The sequence below is a fragment of the Salminus brasiliensis genome, chromosome 20, assembly GCF_030463535.1.
Source record: "Salminus brasiliensis chromosome 20, fSalBra1.hap2, whole genome shotgun sequence".
Taxonomy (NCBI): domain Eukaryota; kingdom Metazoa; phylum Chordata; class Actinopteri; order Characiformes; family Bryconidae; genus Salminus; species Salminus brasiliensis.
Window position 1 is genome coordinate 6,529,136 of NC_132897.1, and position 26,356 is coordinate 6,555,491.

The 26,356-nt window shown below is 41.2% G+C and overlaps 1 protein-coding gene across 3 annotated transcripts in view; it reads left to right on the forward strand.

The window, feature by feature from the left end:
• The window catches only part of LOC140542341 (metal transporter CNNM4), a 41,798-nt gene extending 15,442 nt beyond the window's left edge, over window positions 1–26,356 (forward strand). The window contains exons 2-7 of one of the 3 annotated variants that reach the window (XM_072665290.1): window positions 3,625–3,768; window positions 4,298–4,432; window positions 5,806–5,975; window positions 15,668–15,764; window positions 21,039–21,214; window positions 22,884–26,356. In XM_072665290.1, coding sequence (XP_072521391.1) covers window positions 3,625–3,768; window positions 4,298–4,432; window positions 5,806–5,975; window positions 15,668–15,764; window positions 21,039–21,214; window positions 22,884–23,150 — 989 coding nt within the window. In that variant the 3' untranslated portion in view covers window positions 23,151–26,356. Of the gene's footprint in view, window positions 1–3,624; window positions 3,769–4,297; window positions 4,433–5,805; window positions 5,976–15,667; window positions 15,765–17,829; window positions 19,478–20,562; window positions 20,896–21,038; window positions 21,215–22,883 lie in introns of those variants that run through there. The other 2 variants (XM_072665292.1, XM_072665291.1) reach the window with 2 other exon arrangements.

Sequence of the window (26,356 nt, forward strand, 5' to 3'; positions counted from 1 at the left end):
GGGACACCCGTAAGCCTAGGGTCGCCATTCCCAGTGACTGGTATCAAAAGGTCAGGCCGTAGCATTGGGCTGAGGAGCGGTGGAACTCCAGAGAGTATGAGCTCCATCCAGTATCTTTGGGATGAATTGGAATACCATTTCTGATCCAGAGCCATCCGGCATCTGACCTCACTAGTGCTCTTGTGGCTTTTCACAGCAGTGGTCCAGCATCAAGTGTAAAGCACTTTGCAGAAGAGTAGAGGCTGCTACTGCAGCAAAGGGTGCAAGAACTCCCTGTTAATGCCCTTGATATCAGAAGTAATACTGAAAGAGCAACTGTTTGTTACAAAAAGTATTGTGCTCATCTAATGCATATCGTTGTCCAGCTAAAAACGTTATACTCTCCAAAATAGCAACATTACAGGAGAAGGAAAAACCTTCAGTGTAAAGAAATCTTTATTCAAAGCCTTTTTGGAGCATTTCTATTGGTCCGTTCAATCGCCTGATTCAAATTATGTCTAGAGAGACAAGGTGACCATATATATTGTATTTCTCTTTTCTCTCTCTCTCTCTCTCTCTCTCTCTCTCTCTCTCTCTCTCTCTCTCTCTCTCTCTCTCTCTCCGTTTCTTACTGTCTGCTACTACTTGCTCTCTCGCTCTGTTACCACAGGCATGCAACTAGCAGGCTTGTTAAGGCATGGGCTAATTGTTGCACAAGGCAGAGCTGCAACAAGATCTAATAACACCACTGTCAAAGAAACCATGCTTTACATAATGGATCACCCTGTATTTAAGACACTGTATAGTTTACCCAACTGCTGCCCTCGACCAATCACAGCCGTCTTGTTAATGATTTAGCGGTAGTCTGAAACATAAGGACGTGGCTGGGGAGGATTCAGTAAATCAAATCCAAGTCCTGCTCACGCTTCACAAAGCTACGTTCTGTCTCCTCTTCGTCCTTTCCAGCAGGGGAATAGGCCTCTCCTTGTTTCCTTCTCTGTCAGATTGGTTATGAGTTTCCTTTGCTGAGATTGAAGTAACAGTGGGCTCCTTCTCCGAGCTTTAGTAATATGATGGGCCGCAGCAGGGTGAGGGTTGTGAGGTGTTTCTAACGTTCTGAATTCTGGCCTACATAAATTTAAGTGCAAAAAGGGTGTGTGTGTGTGTGTGTGTGTGTGTGTGTGTGTGTGTGCGTGTGTGTGTGTGTGTGTGTGTGTGTGTTTGCGGGGGGTCTGGGTAAGTATGCAAGTTGGTGTGCCCCAGCATCGTGGGTGGGCATTATGAGTGGGACCTATCCTAAACAATTTCTGAGTATCTCCTAATATTTGACTTGGTGGTTGTTTATTATTATTCTTATTCTTATAATAATTATTATTACAAATAATAGTCATCATCATAATAATATCAACAACAATAAGCGGGCCAAGGGACGATCCAGGCATATTTTAATGGGTCAGGCATTGACTATTTTAATCGTAATGCAGTATTTTAATCCAGAGTAAATCTTAATCCAGAGTCTATGTTTTAACCACGGTGTTCAGAGCGCCATCTGGTGTCCTCAAGGCGCCATTATTTCACAGTGGAACATGAAAACAGACCATAATATCTGAACCTTTCTAAAACTATCATTGAAATGTTCGTTTTTTTTTACCGTCCGGAGAACCACTGATTTATATTTTTATTATTATTTATTTATTTTCTCTCCAGGACGAGTGAAAGCTAACGCTAATGCTAACACACACCCCTGCTACAGAAACCCAAATCACAGCCCACTGGCATGATCCAAACCACTAATGTCTATAGCTGGAGCTAACAGGCTACTCCAGTCATGTTCATTCAGGGCCTACAGAGGAATCTGAAGTTTGCTTCTTTAGTTTAGGACAGGAGATGCTGGGCTAACATTGCAAACAGACACCTGATTTAGACGGTCACCAATCACAGCTCAGGAAAAGGCCAGCCTCTTAAACAGTCTCTCAAAATGCACTCAGGTCTTCATTACCTTTCTGCAGCCAAATTAATGAGATTGTCAACATAACTTGGATTACAAGACGTCCCTACATTTCCGAAGCACGTAAATTAGGGGTTTGGCGTATTTACCAAGATAAGATTGGTGACCGTTCAAATCTAGTGTTTATTAGCAACATTAGCCTAGCATCATCTGATGTAAAGTAAACAAGCAAATGTCAGATATCAAACATGTTTTGAGCGATCGACTGCGTCTACAGCTGTCCGGAGAAGCTGCTATAGTTTATAGTCCTTGTCGTCTGGTGGGCTATGCATTGTTTTCGCACCTGTTGTGTTTTAGCCAGTAAGGGTTCAGTGTTTCGAAATAAAGTAGTTTGATGATGTCATGTTTCAGCTAAACACCAGTTTACTGAAGATCTCAGTTTAAACACATACCGCTTAGTACATGTGAGGAAATGAGGAAGTAATGACGTTATCATGTTGTTTCACAACAAGACTAGACTAGACTAGACTAGACTAGAACTGAGAGGCAGAGTGAGGGTGGAGGGGGTTGTTAATTGGTGCTGGTTGTTTTTAAATGTTGGTGTAAAAACAATGCAGATTCAGTAGTTCTGGTAATTAACACGGACTCTTCTGCACAGTGCATTGTCATTTTGTTCCATTGCATTGTTGTGTTTCAGTGCATTTTACACTTTATATGTAATTAGTCAGTGGTCTGGTCCTTCAAGCAGACTCGAGTACCAAAACAAGATGTGACTCAGTGTTTAGTTTAATTGAATAGAAGTGTTTTGTTTTCCACAGGATCTGACTCCGCCCACTAGTCTGTGCTGGGCTGAAAGTATTGTATTAAGTATTGATCTGTCTGCAACAACCCTGAATCCATTCAAGGCCCGTCGCCTTAATAGTTCTGATACTAAATATTAATAGTTTTAGTTCTGTTGTATCAGGCACTTACAGTTTCAAATAGCAGCCAAAGTCCAAGAACAGCCAGTATCATTAATAACGAACATGTTATTACTATTAATATTTTGATTACACTGCTTCGTCATTTTGTAGCATTTCTATTGGTCCATTCGTGATGAAAATATATAATATAGGGACGAAAGTATTGGGACACCTATAATCAAGGATTTTCAAAAGTTTCTCCTGCTTTAATTGGAGTAACTGTCTCTACTGTCCAGGAAAAGGGGCTTTCTGCTAGATTTTGGAGCATTGCTATGAGGATTTGACAAGAGCATTAGTGGGGTCGGGGTGTTGATCACCACCCCAAGTCATTCTAAAAGTATTGGCTCTAGCACCACTGTTCCACTGTTTAACCGCTCAATGCTGTGGGCTTTATGCACCTCTACCCCTCTTATAGGCTCAGGTTTATGTGCTCCAGAGAATCCTATTCTAATGGCAATACTTCTCTACGGGGGCTAGACAAGCTGTGTGTGCTCATACAGTAAACAATACAGTTGTGATAAGCAACAACTTGTACCTGATCTCTGTTGCTGGATGTGGTTTAGCTGCTAATGACCATCTGCCTGTTGGCTTGACCAGCTGCGTTGTCACTTATCAGCCAGTGGAAAGCACTGACTCTCCACAAAGCCAAACCCTTGTTTCTTAGAGTCGATGGTCTGCATTGCTAAACACTGATTGGTTTGACTGACCTATGACCTGTAATTATTTTTGTCACAGGTAAATCCCACCTGGCCATTGTTCAAAAGGTGAATAACGAGGGGGAAGGGGATCCATTCTATGAGGTCTTGGGATTGGTCACTTTGGAGGATGTCATTGAGGAGATCATCAAGTCTGAGATCCTGGATGAATCAGACCTTTACAGTGAGTGACAACGTCCAACACTCATACAGTCATACTGGCATACTTCATTTACTTAGTCATCAGACACTGCTTACGCACACTCCTCATGCAATACTGTACATGCTGTAGACTCATACTTCTTTAAAAAGAAGCTTGGGTCATGTTTTGCATGTTTGGTGAACAGACCTTTGGTTCATATGTTTTGTACATTGTGTTTCATACAGTCATAGAATGGCGGTGGTTGAGTTTTCAACTCAGGTTAAAATGAAAGGCTAATCTTTGGTGTCAGTAATAGTGCTGCTGTTATTTATGGAACATTTGCCATCTCAGCTCTTTTGATTATGGTAACCATTATAGATAGTTTTCTATTATGCATTCTGTCAATGTTTCTTTTAAAACCCTTCAAATGTGAAACAGAAGTGTTTTCAGGTTTAGATTAATGTAAAACATTGGCTTCTCATCTAAACATCACAGGAAGGTGTTTATGTATTGAACTGTGTTTAACCAAATACGTTTAATCATTTACATCAATGTGTTTTTCCCACTTCAGTTGACAATCGGACCAGGAAGAAGGTGGCCCCCAATAAAAACAAGAGAGATTTCTCCGCCTTCAAGCACGAGAGTGAATCTAAAGTCAAGATTTCTCCTCAGCTTCTACTGGCCGCTCACCGCTTCCTAGCCACAGGTATTTATAACTAGTCATATTGCTCACAGCTATACAAAACCCATCCTTGGATTAGTGGATTTCTTAGAATCCTAGACTAGTTGTGGTCTACGCTCACCAAGCACTTTATTTGGAACATGACCTGGAATGTGGTCTTCTGCTGTTGAAACCCATCCGCTTCAAGCTTGGACGAGTTGTGCATGCTGAGGTGTTTTTCTGCTTGCCACACTTGTACAGAGTGGTCATCTGAGTAACTGTAGCCTTTCTGTCAGCTCCAACCTGTTTAACCATTCTCTGTCGCTCATTGGATGTGTTTTCCTCATTAAGCCATTCTGAGTAACTCTAGAGGCTGTTGTGCTGAGAATCCCAGGAGATCAGCAGTTCTAGGAATACTCAAACCAGCCCTTCTGACACCAACAGTCAGGCCACGCTCAAAATCACAGATCACAGTTTTACCCCATTCTGTTGGTCAATATGAACATCATTTTGAAGCTGCTGATTTTATGCATTGCCTGCTGTTGATGGCTGATTAGATAACAGCATGAATGAGTAGATGTATAGGTCTTCCTAATAATGCTTGGTGTGCTTTTAGTATATCTTAACTTGTATTTTAATAAAGGCAAAGAACATTGGCTCTTTAAAACTATAGCTCTGACCTGAGAAAATAGGAGTTTCCAGGGGATGCTTCTGTGCTGCAGCAGCACTGTGGTATTTGTGGCCGTTGCTTATGAGGTGCTCCCATGCAGCGCCATCCCCTACTGAGCTTTAGATGGTTAGTGGGCTGCTGGCAGTAACAAGCCGTCTGTTAGATGGAGTCATGGTGCTGAGTAAAGTAGACTGGCACAGGCAGGAGGGAGGCAGCGTGGGTAAAAGGCTCTCGCTGTGGTCTAGTGTGAGGTCAGGATCATGACTGAGAGGTGTATTTATTTATAAAAAAAAAAAGATGAGACGTCATTGCTTGAGGCCTGAAAACTTTATTTTTTACATTTTTCTATCAAATTTGTCCTTTTTTTCTCTCAATTTGGAACTGCCAATTAATCCACCTGTTCATAGCTTCCCCTACACTAGCAATGTACTAGCAATTCTAACACTAGGAGGGTAAGGACCTACCACATGTCTCCTATGATACATGTGAGGCCAGCCACCGCCTCTTTACGAACAGTTGACACTCCCATAGGAAAGCTCCAGGTCCCCAGCTCCACCTCACCAGCTAACAGATGCCTGTGCCGCCCAACGTCGCTTAAGAGTGATGAAGGCAGAGAGCGCCATCTACCAATCAGGAATGGCCAATTGTGCTCTTCTGGCTTGAACTCGTGACCACCCGGGCCTCAGTGGCAGAACATTAGCCAGCAATAGATATGTTTTTAATGAATTCCTTTCATTTTCTTCTCCAGAGGTGAATTTGTTCAGCCAGTCTCAGATCTCAGAAAAGGTTCTGTTGAGGATCTTGAAGCACCCAGACGTGATCCAGGACATCAAATTCAACGAGAGCGACAAGCGGTCGCTCCAGCACTATGTCTACCAGCGAGGCAAAGCTGTCGACTTCTTTGTACTCATACTGCAGGTAGCAGCCCATATACACACACACACACACACACACACACACACTGCCTTTTCCAGTTCCTCACTGAGTGAATATCTGCCAGGGAGTTCTATGAACATCCGAATAACAGCTTTCAGAGTGAAGCAGCTTTTCAAGGTCTAAAGAGCCTCATAATATAAAGGTAATAATAAAGCTTTTTCCCTAGAGCAGATATCCAAGCCAAGGGCCATTTACAAGCCAGTCTGCCAGTCAGCTGTCAGCAAAACTCAATCAGGCTGCGGGACACTCTGACCAGACGAGTTAAGAAAGCAGGGTCTGGTTTGGAGCCAGGTAGAGGGGTTAACATTACAGTTTGGCTCAGCAGTCAGAGGAAAGACCGTTCTCTTAATCAGCAGATTTTTCAGCTGATGGGGCACTGAAGATGAAGTTTCCCAGCCGCACAAGTTTGGATTTACAGTCCATAATTATATTTGCATCTATTTTATGGTTTATAAAATTCCCAAATGTACCCAATTTGTTTGAGAAGTTTTTTGGGTATAGTCCTAGAGTGTATCTAATTAGAGCTAAAATTCACACTTAAAAATTCTACTTCTTCAAAATGACTTCTCCAAAACTAGGTCAAAACCTAAACATTTACTTGAGGAAAGTATTAGTGGCACAAAAAATAAAATACTTTCAAAAATAGATAAACTGGCATTTAACTTGCGTTAACTCAATATTTATGTACTAATATTATCTTTAAGTAACATAATCTCAGAATCATGTTGATGCTCCACTGACTCTGGGGAGAATGGTGTCCGTCATTCCCACTATGACCGAGTGGAGGCTAAGGCTAATGCTAATACACACACGCTATAGAAAGCCAAATCACTGCACATTCACCCACTATAAAACAATCATTACACACCAGTAGACCAACAAACAACAAATCAGTCTACAGTGCACACACACAGAGGAACTGACCTGACTGTAGGGTTGTACAGGAGCTCGGAGCTGATTGGTCAGGGAGGAGAGTCAGACTGGATTATAAGATATGAAACACACTATAAAACGATCATTTTAAGAAATGTCTTGACTAAACTAAATCATCAGTCCAGAACGTCTCATTACAGAAACTGAGGCTAAAAATAAAGGATTTTACTGAACCAATTAATTAGCAGCTCATTTTATCGAAAATGTGTCGCTGTGTTCTTGATACTCAGCATTATGAGACCTGATTTATTATCAGATCTGATTATAAAATTGATAGTAACTTAACTTGATTGGGACATTCTGATCAATTTTACACTGTTTTCTCTGAGCTCAAACACAGTCAGTCAGCCAAATCATTGTGCAATCGAAGTATCCATTCATATTTTACCAAACTGTTCCTTTAACTGCACTGCAGGCACAACAATTAGCAGGGAGGGTCATATGGTGCAGGCTTTAGGACTCTACTCTGTATGAGCCTGTAGGACGTGTTTGCCCTCTTTTACTGAGTCCCAGACTGCCTGGGCAGAAACGGGGGGTATATCCGCTGTTAAATGCCCCGCAGTAGGTAAAGAACAGCTGTGGTCTAGCTGAGCCTAATAAATAAATCACTCTTTATTTTTCCTTGAGTGTGCTGTGCTCCTGTGGGCATTGCTGCTGCTCTGCCTTCCTAATCAGTTCCTCAGTCCCTCTTAGTGGCTCTCGCATGTCCGTTAGAAGTTTATCGTCCCAGAGGATACATACTGATCCTCTCGACTGTGTTGAAAGACTAAATACTAAAGTAACTGAGGAATTGCACAAATGGTAAGGCAAGTTGTACACGTACACTAAATCTGTATTTCATCAGTCATTTCAAATTCTCTCTCCTGGCCTATGTAATATGTCCCATTTGTGTTTCTATATCAGTTGCATTGACACAGTTTGAGTCTGGCAGTTGTTCTATACATTGTTCATGATATACAAAGTTCATGATAAATGAACCAATAGAAATGCTGCAAAATGACATATATTTTAAAATATTTTACATTGACTTCCATTGAAAACCAAGAAGGTTTTCCCCCTCTTCTGTAAAGTTGCCATTTTGGAGATATAAGGTTTTTGCATGTAGTGGAGATATACAGCACATATACCTGTGTGTAATATGTCTAATATGCACCTATGTGTAGTAATATTCACAGCCACATAGAACATACATGCCCAGAGTGGTGGGCAGTCATTGCTGCGGCACCTGGGGAGCAGCAAGGGTGAAGGGCCTTGCTCAAGGGCACAACAGTGGCAGCTTGGCGAGCTTTGGTATCGAACCCACAACCCTGTCATCAATAGCCTGGAACTCTAACTGCTGACCACAACTGTTGGATTTGCATGGTATTGTGGGACCTGTAGTGTATTTAGTAGTTTTGTTATGGTAACTGTAGTCTTAAACTGGTTTGATCAGGGCCAAATTGTGATGGCTTGACTGCTGTCACAGAGCATCTCCAAACCATCTGGCATGTCTTGTTTTTTTTTTTGTTTTTTGTTTTTGGGGTCAGTACCCACCAAAAGTGGTCCAGAGAAGAACAACCGGTGAACCAGCACCTAAGGCTCATTGATTGGATCCACGAAGGCCCCATCTGACAACCTTCAGGGCCTACAGAATGTCACGTCTTGGTGGTTTCAGAGGTCTTGTGAAGTCCATGCCTCAGATCTGTTGTGGCGGCACTAGGGAGATCTGCTCAGTATTATGCAGGTGGGGCTTATGTTATGGCTAATGGGTGTATACTGTATACATAAAACTCTAAACCTAACCGTAACCATTACCTCAGTAACAACAAAGCTTCTGCTTTTCAGTTAAAACCATGTGAAACATGGAGCTTTTGTAAAAAGTGCTTTGCCATGTTGTTGTCCATGACTTTGTAAGAAAGCCATAGAAAAACATGGCTAACCTGCAAAGTCATACAAATGTATAAAACGCACACAGAGAGACATTCTATCCTGGGTTTGTTATGCCAATACAGCCCTATAAATACTCATTAGCCACAAAACCCCATCCCCCTTAGTGGTGTTAGTGGTCTGCTCTTAGCTTGGGGGCAAATTATAGACCTCCCAGACGGAGCGTTCCATTTGGACTCTGGAGGAGGGGGCTGAGCTGTTTACATGTAAACATTCCAGAGCCAGACACCCCACAACAGGCTGATAACATGGTTGCAAAGCACAGAAGTCCCATCACCACAGTGCTGGTTAAATTGTAAACAGGTCGGTCCTGAGCAGGGGGAGGGAGATTCACACATGTACGTGATTTGCATGCCGATGCGCCTCAGATGCTTAAGGGCCAGAGATATCTCCCTTGAGTCGTGCTTGTCTGTTGATCATTTACTTTGCTGGGTGAAGTCATTGTGCATAAGGTGACGTCCTGATGGGACACAATCAGTGCCTACATCGTTACTTATCTCTCTTTGGGGTCCAGTGATACAGTGATGTGTGTATTACAGACTGCATAGAGTTTAGGTTGGGAATGTTTGGTAATGCTAGTAAGTGATGGTTTGAGAGCTCATAAAGGCTTATTCCAGTTATTGCTCTATGTAGTCATTAGCATGTGCATGTAATGGCATGTAATTCCTGTTGTTTATTCCTGTATGACTTTCTTACAGCCCCCCTGGAACAAGAAAGACAATTAGCTTGCTCGCTTGCTGTTTTCTAAGTCTACTGTGACCTTCATGAAAGATTAATGTTTTTTTTTATTTGATTTTTGGAGCAGTAGATATAAGGGCTGTCATAATTGCAGAGTTAAACCTGTTCTTACTGGTTTATTTTACAGTGAAGATGGATATAGTGCTTGCTATGTAGTGCTTTATAAATCAAGCAAAAGTATTGGGACACCTGCTCGTTCTCTGTTTCTGCCAAAATCAAGTCTGTTTATATGTTTATATATATATATATATATATATCCTGCTTTTGTTGGAGTAACTGTCTTCTACTAGATTTAGAAGCATTGCTGTGAGAATTTGATTGCATTCAGCGACAAGACCATTAGTGAACTCCCCAGCTGAGAAGCACCCTCATCATTCCAAAGAACACAGTTCTACTGCTCCACATCTCGATGCTGGGGGGCTTTCTACCCCTCTAACGCACACCTGGCATTAGGCATGGTGCCAATAGGTTCATGTTCCATAGTCCTATTATTTTGGCACTTCATTGGTACTTCTCTAGGGACTAGACAAGCAGTGTGTGTGTGTGTGTGTATTTGCACACCTGTGTAAATAATGGGTGCAACTTAAAGTAGCTGAATGCATTTGTTAGAAGGGGTGTACATAAACTTTTCAAACATCTGGATCTTTGTGTGATCAGTACTGAGAGACGAAGGTAATCTCCAAAACAAAACACATACTGACGACATGCTTTTAAACATCATTTGTAAAATGTAATTAATAGTAAAGCAATTGTCTTGTGAGGAAAACTTTAGAACACCCCCACATATATTACTACCTAAAAAATACCCAGCACATCAGCTGCAGATGATTAGAACATGGTAAGAGAGGATTTTGGAGAATATCCATGGCAAGAATTCTCAGAGCCCTTCAGAAAGAAAGTCAGATTTTTTTAAAGGGATTTTAAAAGATCTCAGAATAGTTAGAAATCAGCCGCTCCACTGTCCACTAAGTCATTTACAAGTGGTGAACATTTAAAACAACTGCTAGCACGGCCAGATCAGACCGTCCTAGCAAGTTTGACCCGAGAGCAGACCGCAAAATGTGTAAAGACGTCCCCGACAATCCTAAAATCTCACCACGGGACCTACAGGTAGCTCTTGTTGTCATAAGCTGATGTCAAAGTACAGCATCTAACTCCAGCAAGAGACCCAACAAGTTTGGTTTTAGTGGGAGGTGCATGGAGGAAACCCTTGGTGTCAAAAAACAAACATCACGGCAAGACTAACGTTTGCCAGAGATCACCTAGACAAAGACCACGACATCTGCAACAGTGTGCTTTTATGAAATGTCTGCTTACTTGATTGAAATTCAAAATAATTCGATGAATATTTAATATGTGATATAATCAATAGTGCCAGCCCTATCATTACAGCCTGCACTAGTATCTTCTCTATCAATGTCTATCTAAAAGCCTGTGAAAAAAGAGCCTCAGGAGCTTGTTCGTTCTTTCAGTCTTTGTTTCAAGTGCGCCGCTGTTCTGTGTCTCCGAAACCCCTCTTCAAAAGCAGAAGTGCATTTTGTAGTCGAACGAAAATAGCAGCAGGAGAAAATTGATCCCGGCTGATGTTTATTTTAGGCCGCAGAGAGTTTTAATACTTCCTCTGACTGTTGCGCTGATACCCTGAATGAGAGAGCCTGCTGGAATAGAGCAAGAACTGAGATGCACTAAACTGTCTGTAATTACCTCTTTCCTGAAACACTTATCTGGGTAACTGTGTATTTCCAGCATTCTTCATTTTCAGGTGTGTATTTATGTGTCTGTTTGAGAGAGTAGTTTGAGAGAAATGGAGAGCGTAGGAGGAAAAGGAGAATGGATTACAGGAATGTGTAAGTTGGGGAGAAAGAGTTTAAATGAATGGGTGAGAGGAGGGATAAACAAAGCATAAAGCAAATGGGTTCATGGTGGAGGAAGTGTCTTCTGATTTTCACATACACTTTTACAGGTGCTCTTATCCAGAGTGAGGCTATTTTAGAAAATAGCCCTAGCTAGTGTTGGCAAGCTAGCATCGGAATGTACCTCTGAGCCTAGATACAGAAGATGCACAGTACTTATTAAAAGTACTGAATGTCAAACAGACACATAAATATACACCTGAAAATGAAGAATGCTGGAAATACACAGTTACCCAGATAAGGTGACATCAGGGCTGGAATATTTTTGGCTTTGTAGGCCAGCGTCAAGGTCTTGAATTTAGCTGTCCAGCCTCCTCCTACAGATCTGCTATTAAGAAGCTACTGTTGTGTGACGGGCTTTAAAGAACATGGGCCAAAATCTGTCTTTTAAAACTGCTCAACACGCTTTGAGGAGAACCGTAACAGCCAGTTCTGTTACATTGCCTGCTAGACTCATGTTTTTAATGACTGTGAGAGAAAGGGGACCTTCCCTACCCCCCAGGGGAGAGTGTGGTCAGTTAAGATCTTTCTGACTCCTGATTACAGATGGCTGTGGCATCTCTGGGGGTTAAACTTAAGCCCCATTCGGACGGATTATTTTTCCATGGGGAGGTGAGGGTCTCAGTGTTTTGTTTTTTTTGCCCCGACCGAATGCACCAAGATTGTAATTTTTTACAGGCTGTGTGCTCCCACTTGAGTAAAGATTTCAGTGCTTTTGACCTTCTGTAAAACAATCTGAAAAATTAACCTCAGGTTCTAATAATCCAGTGCAAATCGACAAGTATTCTGTCATGTCCTTTTCTCAAGTATGGAGGCGCTCAGGTTCGTTTTGCATGGCACAGACAGCTCGATTGTTCATTTCTTCGGAAAACCTCAGTCAAATCCCGAAGGTGAGCCAAAGGTCTCAGAGGCGTAACTTCGCTTGCAGCCTTAGGCTAGTCCTTGTGTAGCGTAGCTTACAGCTAATTTTCAAACTCTTGTTTTATTAATACTGTAAGTAGTTATCATCACGGGGGGGGGGTGTCGTTCGTTCAGTCACATGTTTGTGGGCGGAGCAAGGATAGGTCAATTGCCTCATGAGCAGGAGGCAGATGAGAGCAAGCAAGAAGATGAAAGAACGGAGCGAGGGGAGGGGAGGAAGATGTGTTGGGGGCTGAGGAGATTAGCAGCAGCAGCTCCCAGCAGTGCTTCTCAGGAGTTTTAATAACCTCTCACGCTGACCTTTAATGGCATTCAGAGAGAGAATGAAGAATGAGGGAGAGAGTAAGAAAGAGAAGTAAGCTTGCTGCTTGAAGTTATTGGCCTGTGAATGGCCTTTTTTATTAGTGTTTTATTATTAATATTATTATTGTTTTTTTGTTTTGTTTTTTTTGGGGGGGGGGGGGGGGGGGGGTCTTTCCCACTGCCAGTCAACCCACCGGCATTTACTACTCCGAGCCTGGCCTGTAAATGCTTTTATAATAACAATATATAGCAAAATATTTTCATGTTGGTCATTGTTTTAAATATTCTCCACTTGCAAATGATTTAGCGGACAGTGGAACGGCTAATTTCTAACTGTTTCGAAAAAACTCCTTCCCATACTCATTCCCATCTGCATCTACAGCCTTCTTCCTGAAGGCCTCAGAGAGCTCTTCACCACTCACTTCAATAATCAAGAGCAAACCAGACTGAGGTTTAAATAAAACAGGCTCCTCAGAATCCTTCTAAAAACATGACCTAATCATCTGCAGCTGATGTGCTGCAGTAGTAATAAATGTGGGTGAGTTCTAACCTGAGAGGTGGTGACTGGCACCTAAGCTGATGTGCTGCAGTAGTAATAAATGTGGGTGAGTTCTAACCTTTTATGCACAAGAAAATTAAATTTGTATTAATGATATTGTTAAGATAAAGATTTTCATTGGCTGACTGTTTTCACATGGCTGTATACTTAGATCTTACTGGTCCTTAAATGGTTTTATGCCTGTAATGGTATAGATATGCTCATTCTTTTCCCTTCCTGGAGTATGTCTGGCACCTACTTTGCCCTCTGTTGTTTGCCACAATGACTGATTGGCAGTTGACATGCTGTGACTTCAGGGCACACAGGCTGAAGTGACGCACCAAATACCTCAAGGACACACCACACTTGCACACTGCACTACGTCAAGTGGTGTGTGTATGTGTGTGAGTGTGAGAGAGAGACTGCTTGTTCCAGCACATTCAGCACAGTGTTAAGCTTTTGGTGGGTGCGAAAAGTAGAGGTCGTGTATCATATGTGTCAGTATACTTAATAGGTGTATTGGTCAGAACCATGCATCAGAGTTGTGTGGTTGGCAGAATTTTAGCTAGTGTAGGATCCTAGTATACAATACCAGATGATATTACAGCAGAAAATGAAAAGCTCTAGGTCTGAACATGTTTGAAGTGTTTAACATATAACAGCTTAAAGCAATATTATTTATTACTTTATTAATTACTTTAGTACCTTAAATAGCAGTTTAAGGCTGTAACGGGGAGAATTGCATCTCTGTCATTGCCTCTTCGGCTGGAGCACTGCCTCTGCGCTATGGAACTATGGTGGAGCTGCACAAGACGTCTTTGCCAGAACTGTGTAATGCTGCGTAACTGGAGTCATATTTGGGTAAAATGCTGTAATATTACTCACTTACATCGTGTGGATCATTGTAAAAGAGCATGTTTTGTTCAGACAGAGCTTAGGAAGAAAGCAGTATGGTCTTTAAATATTAAGGAACATACAAAACTAACCGATTCACAGAATTAATAAAACTTGCATGTCACATAAACAACACTGTGTATCTGAAAGCAGGTCAGTATTCATATGTACTATATTAGACCATTTAGTTTAATAAACTGTCTTAATGTTGGTGCGGTCTTCGAGTGAAATCTGGTGTGTATCAGAGAGCACAGTTGGTTTCGCTCTCTCTGGATGGGTAGGAGGGACATCTCTGGTGTTTGAAGTACGTGTCTTTAGTTTTGTGCTGCAGCTACAAGGCTAAGGAGCCCTTCGAGCTTCAAGTATGGCTCGGTTTGACCCGCCATCCATTAAGATCCACGGAAGACAAGCATCCAGGCTGTTTTTTCTATCCTGGCACAGGGTGTCCAAACAGCGGAGTCGCTTGCTGTCTTTAAGCGCTGACTGAAGACCCATCTCCTCCAAGAGTGCAGGGTGTTATGATCTCTATACGGACTTCTGTATTTAGTAGTGTCTAAGATTAGCGGTATCGACGTCTGTACAAACTAGCTATGGTGTGTCTGCTAAATGCCCTAAATGTAAAGGTAAATATAGTAGAGCTAAAGAGCTTCAGCCCTGGATTAGTGTTGGTCCCATCATCGGGAGATTCGGTTCAATCCCTAATTGATCATCCTTCATCTGTAAGTAGGAGTCTTATAGAGCACATTTAGTCTTATTCTTTCTGAGTGGGTAGGATGACCATCCCTGTTGCCTATCTCTCATCACCGTGCTCGTCAGTGTGGGTGTCTGGTGGCTGATGTAACAGATCTGGTGATTAGTCCTCTGCTCTCCAAGCGTGGTCAGCTGTCCAGGGGTGTTTTAGCAGCAGTTTTAAAAGAAGTTGTTGACTACATGTGACTGATGCTACTGGTGGCAGTGGGAATTGACTAAATATTGGCCTAAAAATTGGGGTTTTAAAAAAAAAGTGTGTGTGTGTGTGTGTGTGTGTGTGTGTGTGTGTGTGTGTGTGTGTGTGTGTGTGTGTGTGTGTGTGTGTGTGATAAATTCCTGTGCTCGTACGTACGTGTTAAGAACCCAGTCCTCAGTTCTTTGAAATGGCAGAGATCGTTCTGCCTTACTCAGAGTGTGTGTGTGAGAGAGAGTGAGCAAGCAGTGTTGTCTCAGTAAGGATTAACTGTGCTATGTTGATGCTGCAGTTCTCACATTCCTGGCGTCAGTTCTCACAATCCATTCTCAGTGAATCAAACACACACATTTGCTGAATCAGTTACAGGCCTCTTTATCCATCTACTCATCTTTCTCTCTTCTATGTACTCATCTGCCTGTCCAGTAATGTGTATATATATACACACACACACATATATTTATATATATATACATATACACATACACACACACACACACACACGTTGTTTATGACAGTATTTTGTGATCTTGCTCTGCCTTATGTGTGTCCGGTTCGTCCACAGGGTCGTGTGGAGGTGGAGGCCGGTAATGAAAATATGAAGTTTGAGACTGGTCCCTTTTCCTATTATGGTGTCATGGCACTCAGTGCTCCCGCACTAGGTAAGACCACACCGGCACACACACTGATTTGATGAGCTTTGTTTTATAAAAAAAAGGCATTGCCCCTTTTGAGGTTTTTTTTTTTTTTTTCTTTTCTTCTTTTTTCTTAATAAAAATGGCATCCATTTGTTCAAGGGGAGATTCACTCATTTGTCAAAATTCATGCATAATTAAATCGTTGTGGAAGTGATTCACTGAAAACCCAAACACACACAGTTTTCTCTCCTCCTAACAGTAGTTTATCAGCCAAGACCTGTTTGTTGGCGGAAGTTTGCTTCTTTAGTTTCTACACTGGAGCTACAAAGCTAATGTAGCTAATAAGTAATGGAAGTCTAGGTCACCTAGTTAATTCCATGTTTGGATAACATGGCCTCAGTCTAGTACCTAGCTTTAGTCCAAAACTAAAGAAGCAATCTTCAGACATTAAATATGTCTTGGATGACTGATTACATTTAGGGTGAGGGGAGCACTGTGTGAATTTTGAAGTCATTCAGGCTGGTTTAGCATTAAATGCACAGTTCTACAGAAACGTACAGAATCACAGTGGTGGTGAATGAGATCACGTCTGATAAAACGTCTTATGAGTTTCATACCTTTTAAAAGACCTTCAGATGAAGTTACTACACAAAGTGGTTACAAATGCATTGTCCAGCGGGATCGAACCCCAGTCTGCCCAGGTGGTGTCAGACATTGTGCTACAACAACTGCTTTTTTTTTAATGGTATTTTCGTACCCAAGATTACCTCTCTTTTACCGCAATCAACATCACATTTAGAACTCAGGAAACATTTGGGTAAACTGCTCATTTTGGATAGTAAATTAAATAGCTATATGTACATTGTAGGCATGATGACCCGTAGTCTGTATCACCACCACTGTAAAGACAATGGAGTCGGTAATTTTCCCTACAATTCACGTGAAACCACCTAAATTACACCTTTACTAATTTAAAAAAATCACTGCAGTTCTCCTGTAATTAGAAAAAAAAGGAAAGCAGGAGCGTTTACATAAAACACTGTTTGAAGTACATCGTGTAATTTCAGCGCTGTTGTCTGATTCTGTTTCTGTAAGTCTACGTCAGATGTTGGCCCACTCTGCAAGCGATTCCCAACAACCAAAAAGAGCATCAGAGGGATTGTTATGTAGGCGTTAAAGGATATGCCAATATTGCCAAGATCAACCTACAACAGTAATTTTCTGTAATAGTCCATGTGTCACCCCATCAAAGGGCCACCCATCCTCAGAGCATGGGAAGAATCACAGTGCATAGCCGTCATTCATATCTCTTGCGTTACTGCCACCTAATGGGAAAGGTGTAGCATTACAGTCATGGTTCTTTGTTGTCATGTAGTCTTTTTTGGGATTTGTTGTTTTCTAGTTCAGAAGTGATAGATAAATAAAGAAATAGATGGTGGAGAGAAAAATGAAGAAGTGATGAGTAAAACAAAAGCAAAAATAGAAGAATTTCTGAAAAAATATAGAATAAAAGAATACATAATAAATGTGCAATATTAAATATGTAATCTATTTGAATTTGTATTTTGTATTTACACGTTGTGTAAATGTTGTTTATTTGTGTGTGTGTGTATATATATATATATATATATATATATATATATATATATATATATATAAAAATAAATATATATGTGTGTGTGTGTGTGTTTGTGTGTGTGTGTGTGTATATTGCATTTGTTTAGCTAAATAAATTTTACATTTGTTTAGCTAAAGGTTGAAACTTGAAGATTTGAGGAGGAAATAGTTATTTAAACAATATCCTCACAAATGTAAATTCCCCCAAGTTTGTTGGTCAGTTTGTGTCTCTGTGTCTGTGTGTGTGTCTCTCTCTCTCTCTCTCTCTCTCTCTCTCTCTCTCTCTCTCTCTCTCTCTCTCTCTCTCTCTCTCTCTCGTGCTCTCTCTTTCTTGTGCTCTCTCTCTCTCTCTCTCTCTTCCTCTTCATCCATCATGTAAACTCCTCCCATTTGTCTGCTGTTTCATGTCTGCTCATGTACACTCTCTCTCTCTATCTCCATTTACTCCACCACCACCCGACCCCCAAACCAGTGAAAGTCTCTCGTCCTCGTCATTTCTCTTTAAAGAGGCTTTCTCTCTTCTCCCGTTTTCCAGGTAACCATCGGCATGTTGAGTTACTCTAACCCCAGGCTGGCCACATTAGCATTAACGCTGGGACAAACACCTGTTACATCAGCTGTTACTGATTGAGATTAGCCGCAGCTGCTCTTAAACCAGTGTTGGTATCTTCAACTAAATGTAAATATAGGGGGATGAGTTAGAGTGGGAATTGCATTGTACTCCAAATGACCTAAAACAACTACTGAAATTAACCTCATAATATACCCACATAAAGTTGTGTTTCCACTACCATAGTGTGCTGTAACGTACGCTGTTGTAATTGCACTGTTGTGATGTACTCCCTATACGGTCCATTAGCGAAACTAAGCTGAATGAGCTGTTCTGTGACCACACAAAACTGTGTGTTTCAGCCCAGACTGCTCTTACAGTACCAGACAGCCATTCAAAAGAAATCTGTTACACAAAGCCCTAAGCAAAAGTTCGGTCACCGCTAGACACCCTCAAACCTTAGCATTTTAGAGTAAATAAGTGAACAAATACTGTCATTTTTCTGCTAATTTTGGACTCAATTCCTACTTATTTATTACATATTTAATGTGACGAGTGTATATCAGTAAACTCTAAAGCTTAGACACATAGTGTCAGTGTTCCTGTTGCTCTGTGATTGGATATGTCAGATCTTTGTGACAAAAGAACAGAAAAATGTCTAATACCTAGAACCATGGAACAGAACACCTACCTTTTTACTGACTGGTTAGCCTGGTTCCTACAGCCTACAGTTTTTAAAGAGACTTATAAAAAGAGCTGTGGCTTCTGCCCCATGGCTTGCACAAGGTTCCTTGTAAGACAAGATTCCGCCTGTAGGGGGAGCCAGATTATTATTGTAGTGCCCCGTTGACTCGCTGTTCACACCACAGTTGTATGAACTGTGATAAATAGTTAAGCAAAGTCTTAACACAATTTTACCACTGATCAGCTGATACTCTGCATGTCCAAATGTTTGTGGACACCCCTTCTAATGAATGCATTCAGCTAAGTAGCACCCAATACAAACACAGATGTGCAAACAGCTTGTATAATCCCTTTAGTGAAGTATTGCCAACAGAATAGGACACTCTAGAGCAGACAACTATTAACCTATTGGCGCCACCCTGTTTTACACCAGCTGTGGGCTAGAGGGTTATAAAGACCCCCAGGATTGAGCTGTGGAGCAGTAGAGACAGTTACTCCAACAAAAGTAGGATAAACGTTTTTAATTTTTTACTTAATACCCTTGATTGCTGAAGAAACCGTGATTAAGTGGGTGTCCCAATAATTTTGTCCATACTGTCTATTTGGCATAAGGAGGAAAGTTGCATACACACTCACATCACACTTGCACTAAGTTGCATACACACATCATACTTTCACTGAGAGGTTAGTTAGTGTGTGCAGCTGTGTTGGAAGGGTTTGCCTGCTCTGGATCAGTGCTACTCTGCATGCGCACCAAAGGGGCTGATAGGTTGTTTAGCCCCTCAGCTTTGCCAAAAAACAAGTTTTCAAAATGTTGCTATATAACAATAACTTATCAGAAGCCTATCAGTAATAGATCAGATCCACTGGCATTACATGGGGAATCTGAGTGATTACCTATACTATTTCTTTTTCCCCACTTTAGGCTGTATTACATCTGGGTCTGTAGGTGGTGGGTGGATAACACTGAATTAAGGATTATATCAAATTGCATTTTTTCCGGATCATTCTCTGTACGGAAACACTGTGCCATGACAAGCCAGTGGAAACAACAAGCCAATGCATGATTCAGCTTCGGTGCAGAAATGATCAGAGGGATGATGAACACTGAAGTACACTGTAAAGGGGAGCTTTACAGTACTAAAAGGGTTATTCGGCTTTTATCAATAATGGGCCATTTTGCTATTCATATTTTCAGCCTAACGTGGGAATAAAAAAAGAAATGTGAGCTGTTTTCTGTGTTTCTTTTTAGTTTATTCAATTTCTAATTGATATGTCTTTATATTATATTATATATTACAATTATATTTATATTTCTAATATATATTTTAATGTGATAAACTGGTGCCACACACACACCATGGCTGTGACTGAAATGGCTCTCTATAGATCTTTCTTGTAGGCTCAGTAGGCTTCAGCACAGCCAACAGGAGGGCCATAAACATGTCTGGAAGTCCCTCCAACACAGGCTAATTTGTCTTGGTTTAAAACAACAGAGCAGTAAAAAACAACAGAGCAGTAGCCTCAGCCATTGATTACATCATGACTGGAAGCCAGCACAGCGTAGATGTGTTCAGTTCCATCAGCAGCTCACCTGATTTAAGCACAGATTTACCAAACCAGGTTTTGGATGAGAACTTTAAATAATACTAGACTCCATGAGGAGAACTTTGGAGATGCTTTAATGAACAGTGATGTAAATCCACGACTTTCTGTAAGAATGTTATTAGTATTTATTCTAATAACAATGTTTTACTGAGTAAATAAACACTTACTGATCAGATAATCAGATTGCCTAAACCTTTTGCACAGTATTGTCTGTCTGTGTGTATTTTAGTCATTGAAAATTATGTAATTGGCTCAGAAAAGCACTTTCACACAGACTTTCTCACAGTAGAGTGAGAATGTGTAATTGTGAAGAGAGATGACACTGTTTCTCTTTTTACATTTGCTATTTCTCTTTGATGACAGTGTTTGATATTTTTATTTGATGAACTATCGCTTCCATTCCAGTTAAGTTGATGGTTTTTATTCCTTTTCTTGAGAGTGTTTGTCTTTACTGTAATAATGCTGTAATAACTGTGTACTCTGAGTTGATTCCGCCTAACCTGAACCCAATCTATAACTCTTTTTCCACAGGATGACAGTCTGACAAAGAATCAGTTTCTCACTTGATTGCCCCATCTCTCTTGTGTGCTTTTGCTAATTTTTGCTATGGCTTGTTGCATATTGGAGTATGTTTGTAAAGTTCAAATGTCTTACACACTCATACACCAATGCAAATATCTATTGAGCCTGTTCTGTATGCTGTGTGAGCATGTGTGAAGTTTTTGTTATAAAATGTGATTATTATTATTGTTGTTGTTGTTGTTGTTATTGTTATTATTATTATTTTAGTACCTGCTCATATAGGTGTTTATTCCTGCCTCTGTGTGCATGTATTGCAGAGTTCCGCTCTCCGTCTCATCTCAGCGGTTTGAATCGATCAGCGTCTCTGAACTACACTGACCGCACAGAGTCACAGTCCATTAGTGGCAGCAATACACAGCTCAACAGCGCCTCCTCTCCACAGTACATCCCTGACTTCAACGTGCGCGCGCTAACGGACCTGCAGATCGTCAAGGTGAGAAGTTTTTTGCCCAGATGAAAGAACTTTCCATCCATTTTATTGCCGTTTTAATGGGCCGTACTTTACAGTTATGAGGTCCACTTGTGACCGTTGTGACAATTTTTTTGCAGTACAAGATTTCAACTCCTTTTTATCCCTTCTGTTTTTGTTGCTGTTGCTTTAAAACTAGACAACAGAATCATGTTAATGCTCCACTACATTTACATTATTTGTGTAAAATGCTTTAATATTACTCTACCGCCTCAGTCCACATGCTTCTTTCACTTCAGATGCTGTCTCCGTATCTCTCAGCTTGTCACCAAATGCATGTGTACAGCTGTCCACAAGGGGGCGCTCATATTACAGTTTATTTTTAAACTGAATGACACTTCCAAACAAAAATACCAATTCTTGCATAATGCTGCTTCAAGGTCTCACCTGCACACATCTGGATATTTTTTACAATTGGAGGTTTTGCTTTCTGCCTACAGCAGTGTTTATAAAAACCTCTATTCCCACAACAGAACACAAAAATGGCCCTGAATTACTCACATGAGAGTGCCACAATGTGAAAAATTATCTTTAACTTCTGACTTGAAGCCTTTTGGAAACCAGGTCATCTTTTTTCAGCTTAAAGAAGCATTATGCAAGAATTGGTATTTCTCTCCTTTCAGCTCCCCCTGCAGTCAGGAAGTGGATATTCTCTGGTAGTCAGTGAAGCATCACATTGATTTTAAAACTACTATTTTAAAAATCCTTTTTATTAAATGTTGAATAATGTTGCTTTAACTTTATTGATAGAAACAGAAACTGACATGGGGTGCCCAAACGTTTGCACACCACTGTATATGTGTTATATGGAGTGGAGAAGTGAATGATATGTCGAACAATGTTTATATGGCCAGTTCAGGGGCAGTTCACATAAGTTTAAATTAACCATAAGAATGTGGGGAAAATGTGACCTTGAGCATGGCGTGTTTGTTGGTGTCAGATGGGCTGGTTTGAGTATTTCTAGAAGTATTGATCTCCTGGGGTTTTCCGCACTGCAGCTTTTTAGTCTCGAGTTACTCAGAAAAGTGTAATAAAGGAAAACACATGCAGTAAGCAGCAGCTATGCAGACAGAAACACTCTATTGATAGTAGAGGTCAATAAAGAATGGTCAGACTGATTGGAGCCAACAGAAAGGCTGCAGTGACTCAGATGACTCGGAATGAGCTTCAACAGCAGGGGTGTTGATGGGAAGTGTGTCGTCCTACTTTGCTGTAGTAATAGCTTCTACATATCAGACAAGCCTTTAGATGAGACATTGTGAACATTGTTGTGAGGATTTAATTGCATTTAACTAAAAGAGCATTAGTGAGGTCATGTACTAATGTTGGACGATTGCTTCTGGATCACAAACATGGATGAAGCTTCATAACTCCAGGGAACACAGTTTTACTGCTCCGCAGCTCAGTGCAGGGGGCTTTATACCCCTCTAGCCCACACTTTTAGCCCAGTGCATGGTGACCTCAGGCTTATGTGTGGCTACTCCACTCAGCGTTCCATTCTATTGGCAGTACTTTTCTTTGGAGATTATAGAAGCTGCACCTTAAAGTAGCAAAGCAAAGGGGTGTCTGGATACTTTCAGACATGTAGCGTGTATCTGGTTAACCAACACTCTGTCTCTTTTCTCCCAATCAGATTACTCGAGCACAGTATCAGAATGGTCTCATCACGTCTCGGCTGGACAGCTCACCCCAGTCTCCAGACAGCGGACACACACACATGGACCAGAACACACCTGTGGAGAATCTATCAAACGTAGTGCCTCAGTCTCCTTCAGAAAACACACTCGCACTGCCCCTGACGGACACTCCCCCGGACGAACACACCTCCCTCCTGAATGAGCAGAACTGTCTACCTGCCCGCCAGTCCAACCACAACACACACAACGATGGCTCCATCTGACGCACACACGCACACAAACACATCTAACAGACTGCCACACACACATACAGACTGGCATCAATAACGGTAGTTGCTATACACAATCTGTCTGCAACTTGATGGATTTAGGAGTAGAGACAAACACAAACACGTTAAACTGCCTCCTGATACTCTGCCAAATCAAGTTGCCAACAAAAAGCTGGAGCAGGAGCTTTCTGTGCGTCTGTGTAACTGAGAGAGTTGTAGGCTGTGTGTGTCTTCTGATTCCTGGAAGAGAAGACTTCTGTTTTAACAAGTGTTCCCGTTCCAAACAGTAATGCTAACAGAATGTCAGTGTGATTAACATCTTTATTGATGTTTAGAAGCAGTCACAGTTAAAGCTAAAAAATTACACAGCTTTCCCCTGAGCCCAGATGGCATGATTAGCATCTCAGGTCTATAAAGTTTGCTTCTTTCATTTTGTGCTAAACTTATGAGCCTACTGTAGCTAACAAGTCGAGAGCTTCTCTCAGCCGGTTTTGTCTTTTGCATTGCCCCAGTCATCGGGAGATTGCCAGGTTAATCCCCAGTGTTGCCGCAGCCATTTGTAACCAGGGGTCTGAGAATCCAATTGGCTTTGCTCTCTCTGAGTGGTTAGGACGGCCTCTACTTGCCTTTGCAACCAACTGTAACAAAACTGGCAAATAGTGCTCTGCTCATTCACCCTTCTAGCACTAGTAGAACCATACACTATATGTCCAAATGTTTGTGGACAGCCCTTTTTTTAATGACTTCATTCAGCTACTCACATCATTGTGAAAGTTCACACACACCATTTGTCTAGTCCCTGTAGAGAATTATTGCCAATAGAATAGGAGCAGATAAACATGAATGCCATGCCATGGGTTTAAAGCCCCCTTTGAGCTATCGAGTTCTCTGGAATGATGGTTGGTGCTCCATCTAATACTTTTGGGATGATGAAGGCTCTTAAGGGCTCTTAAAGGCTCTTGTTGCTAAATGCAATCTAATCATCACAGCAATGCAATGAAATACCCATAATCCATCTGAAATTGTTCACTACCATGACAAATTCAATTCCCTATAACATTGCCCTAAATAGTGATCCGGACTTTCACATGTAGGGGATAGTAAATAGGGCACAGTTTCAGACCCAGCTCTTGTAGGAAAATGCATATGGGTGTAGGAGGGACGAGAGTTGCTGATTTGTGCGGCCTTCAAGTCAGAAAAAACAGCTGGCTGCTGATAATTCTACGGTAGACTGGTTGTATTTTAGCAACCACCAAAATCAGCTAATAATTTTTACATAAACAACAGTAAAAACAAAAAGTCCCAAAGTAAGCAAAGCAACATTTCCCCAGGATGTTCTTGTTGCTTTTGACGGAAACATTTGAACACGCCGTACTTGCAAGCTCCAAAGTGTTTAACTAGAAATGTCTAAGGAGCACTTGAAGGCAGCATAAGTGAGTGGCGGGGTGAAGGTGCGCCAAAGCAAGCGCCTGAAAGAAAGTCAGCAAGTTTATTAGTGGAGTGCACTCCATTTTAAAGAAGCAGCAGATTGGTTGCATTTTATTTATACATATATATGTGGTTTGTTTGGGGGGTTTTTTGTCGCAGTACACTCTTAAAAATACAGTCGTTACAAAGGGTTCTGGGAGCAATGCCATCTTTTATTTTCTTTTATTTTAACCCAATTATATCCTCAGTTTAGCCGAGTTGCCCACCCACTCACTAGGACTCCGCCTATCACTTGCAATGCTTCCAACACGAGGAGGGTGAGGACAAGCACATGTCTCTTCTGACACACGTGATGAAGTCAGCCACTTGAAAGTGTTGGGTCCACAGCTCTGATACATTAGCGAATGGACACCTTTGCTGGCCAGCATGGGACAGGACGGCATCTACCCACACAGAGAGAGCATAGCCAGTTGTGCTCGGTCAGGTTCAGGCTGCTGATGGCGAAGCAGCAAACTCATTCTTGTACAAAGAGAATCCGAAGAATCTTTACAGCCACTGTTTTTTCACTAACCTTTACAAAAACGGATCTTTATGGAGACGCAAAATGGTTCCGCTATGGCATCGTTCAAAGAACCCTTAGTAGCACCTTTGTTTATAGGCGTGTAAGACGCATCTCAGGGAGACACTGAGCATCATACACACCAAACCACATGTCGGAATGACCTTTCTCTGTGTATAAATGTACAACTAAAATACAAGTGACCAAAAAAAGAAAGAAACTGAAGCATGTCGTTGTACAAACTACGCTAAATTTCATCTCGTATCAAGACCTAGAGAAAGAAGTAGCATATTGATTCTGTGTATTATTATTATTGTGTGAGATGCTTTTTTGGCGTCCACTGGTTTTCTGTGCAGTCATGCTCGTGCGAATCAGTGCCTGTGTGTAATTGTTAATCAGTGACATATGGTCATTTTCTTATCTTCAACCCCAAAGCGAGGGCAGTTGCTCGTGGAAGTGGAGTTCACCTCCGCTTCGGATGAAAATGTTTGCTTGTGTGCGAACGAGCTTTAAGACACTATAGTGGTTCCCCAGCTACAGGACTTGAAGCGAACCAACCAGAAAAATATATAAATACTGTATTTATTTTGCCTAAGATTCAAGTTGTATATTTTTGAGCTTTTTGTGAAATGTACCGTTTTTGTCTGTGTTTTGTAATCTCTGATTCTGTTTCAAGGTTCATGCTTTTAATCAAGCAGTGTGTTGCGGTACTGATTTATGTACATGCAAGAATGTGCTCCAGTTTTAAGACAATCTGTAGTTTCCTCGAAGCCAAAATCTCTACTTATGTAAACTAGGCCAGGGGTCCTGAAAGGTTTTAAGCTTTTCCTCTTTCTCTTTGTTTTACTTTGTCTTTACTGTTTTTGCTTTATTTTTCCACTGTGAGGACTTTTATTTTGCTTTATACCAAATTGGAAAAATCATCCTTGACGAACCGTATGCAGGTGAACGGTGTATTAATGGACACAAAAAATCAGTCTTTTCGAATCACAGCAAGTTTAGCCAAATAAATATATTGGAACGCCTCTTGTTTATCTGTATAAGGGGTTTCACTGTGCGTTGTGGGTCATGTTGAGACGCTGCTAGAGCTTTGGGTGTATGGTTTTGTACATTTCACTCTTACTGGCTGTTTCTGTTAATGGTTATTGAACTTCATTTGGTTTAAAGACCAAACAAACCCTGTTTTCTTCAATATGAACCATTTTTCTCCTCC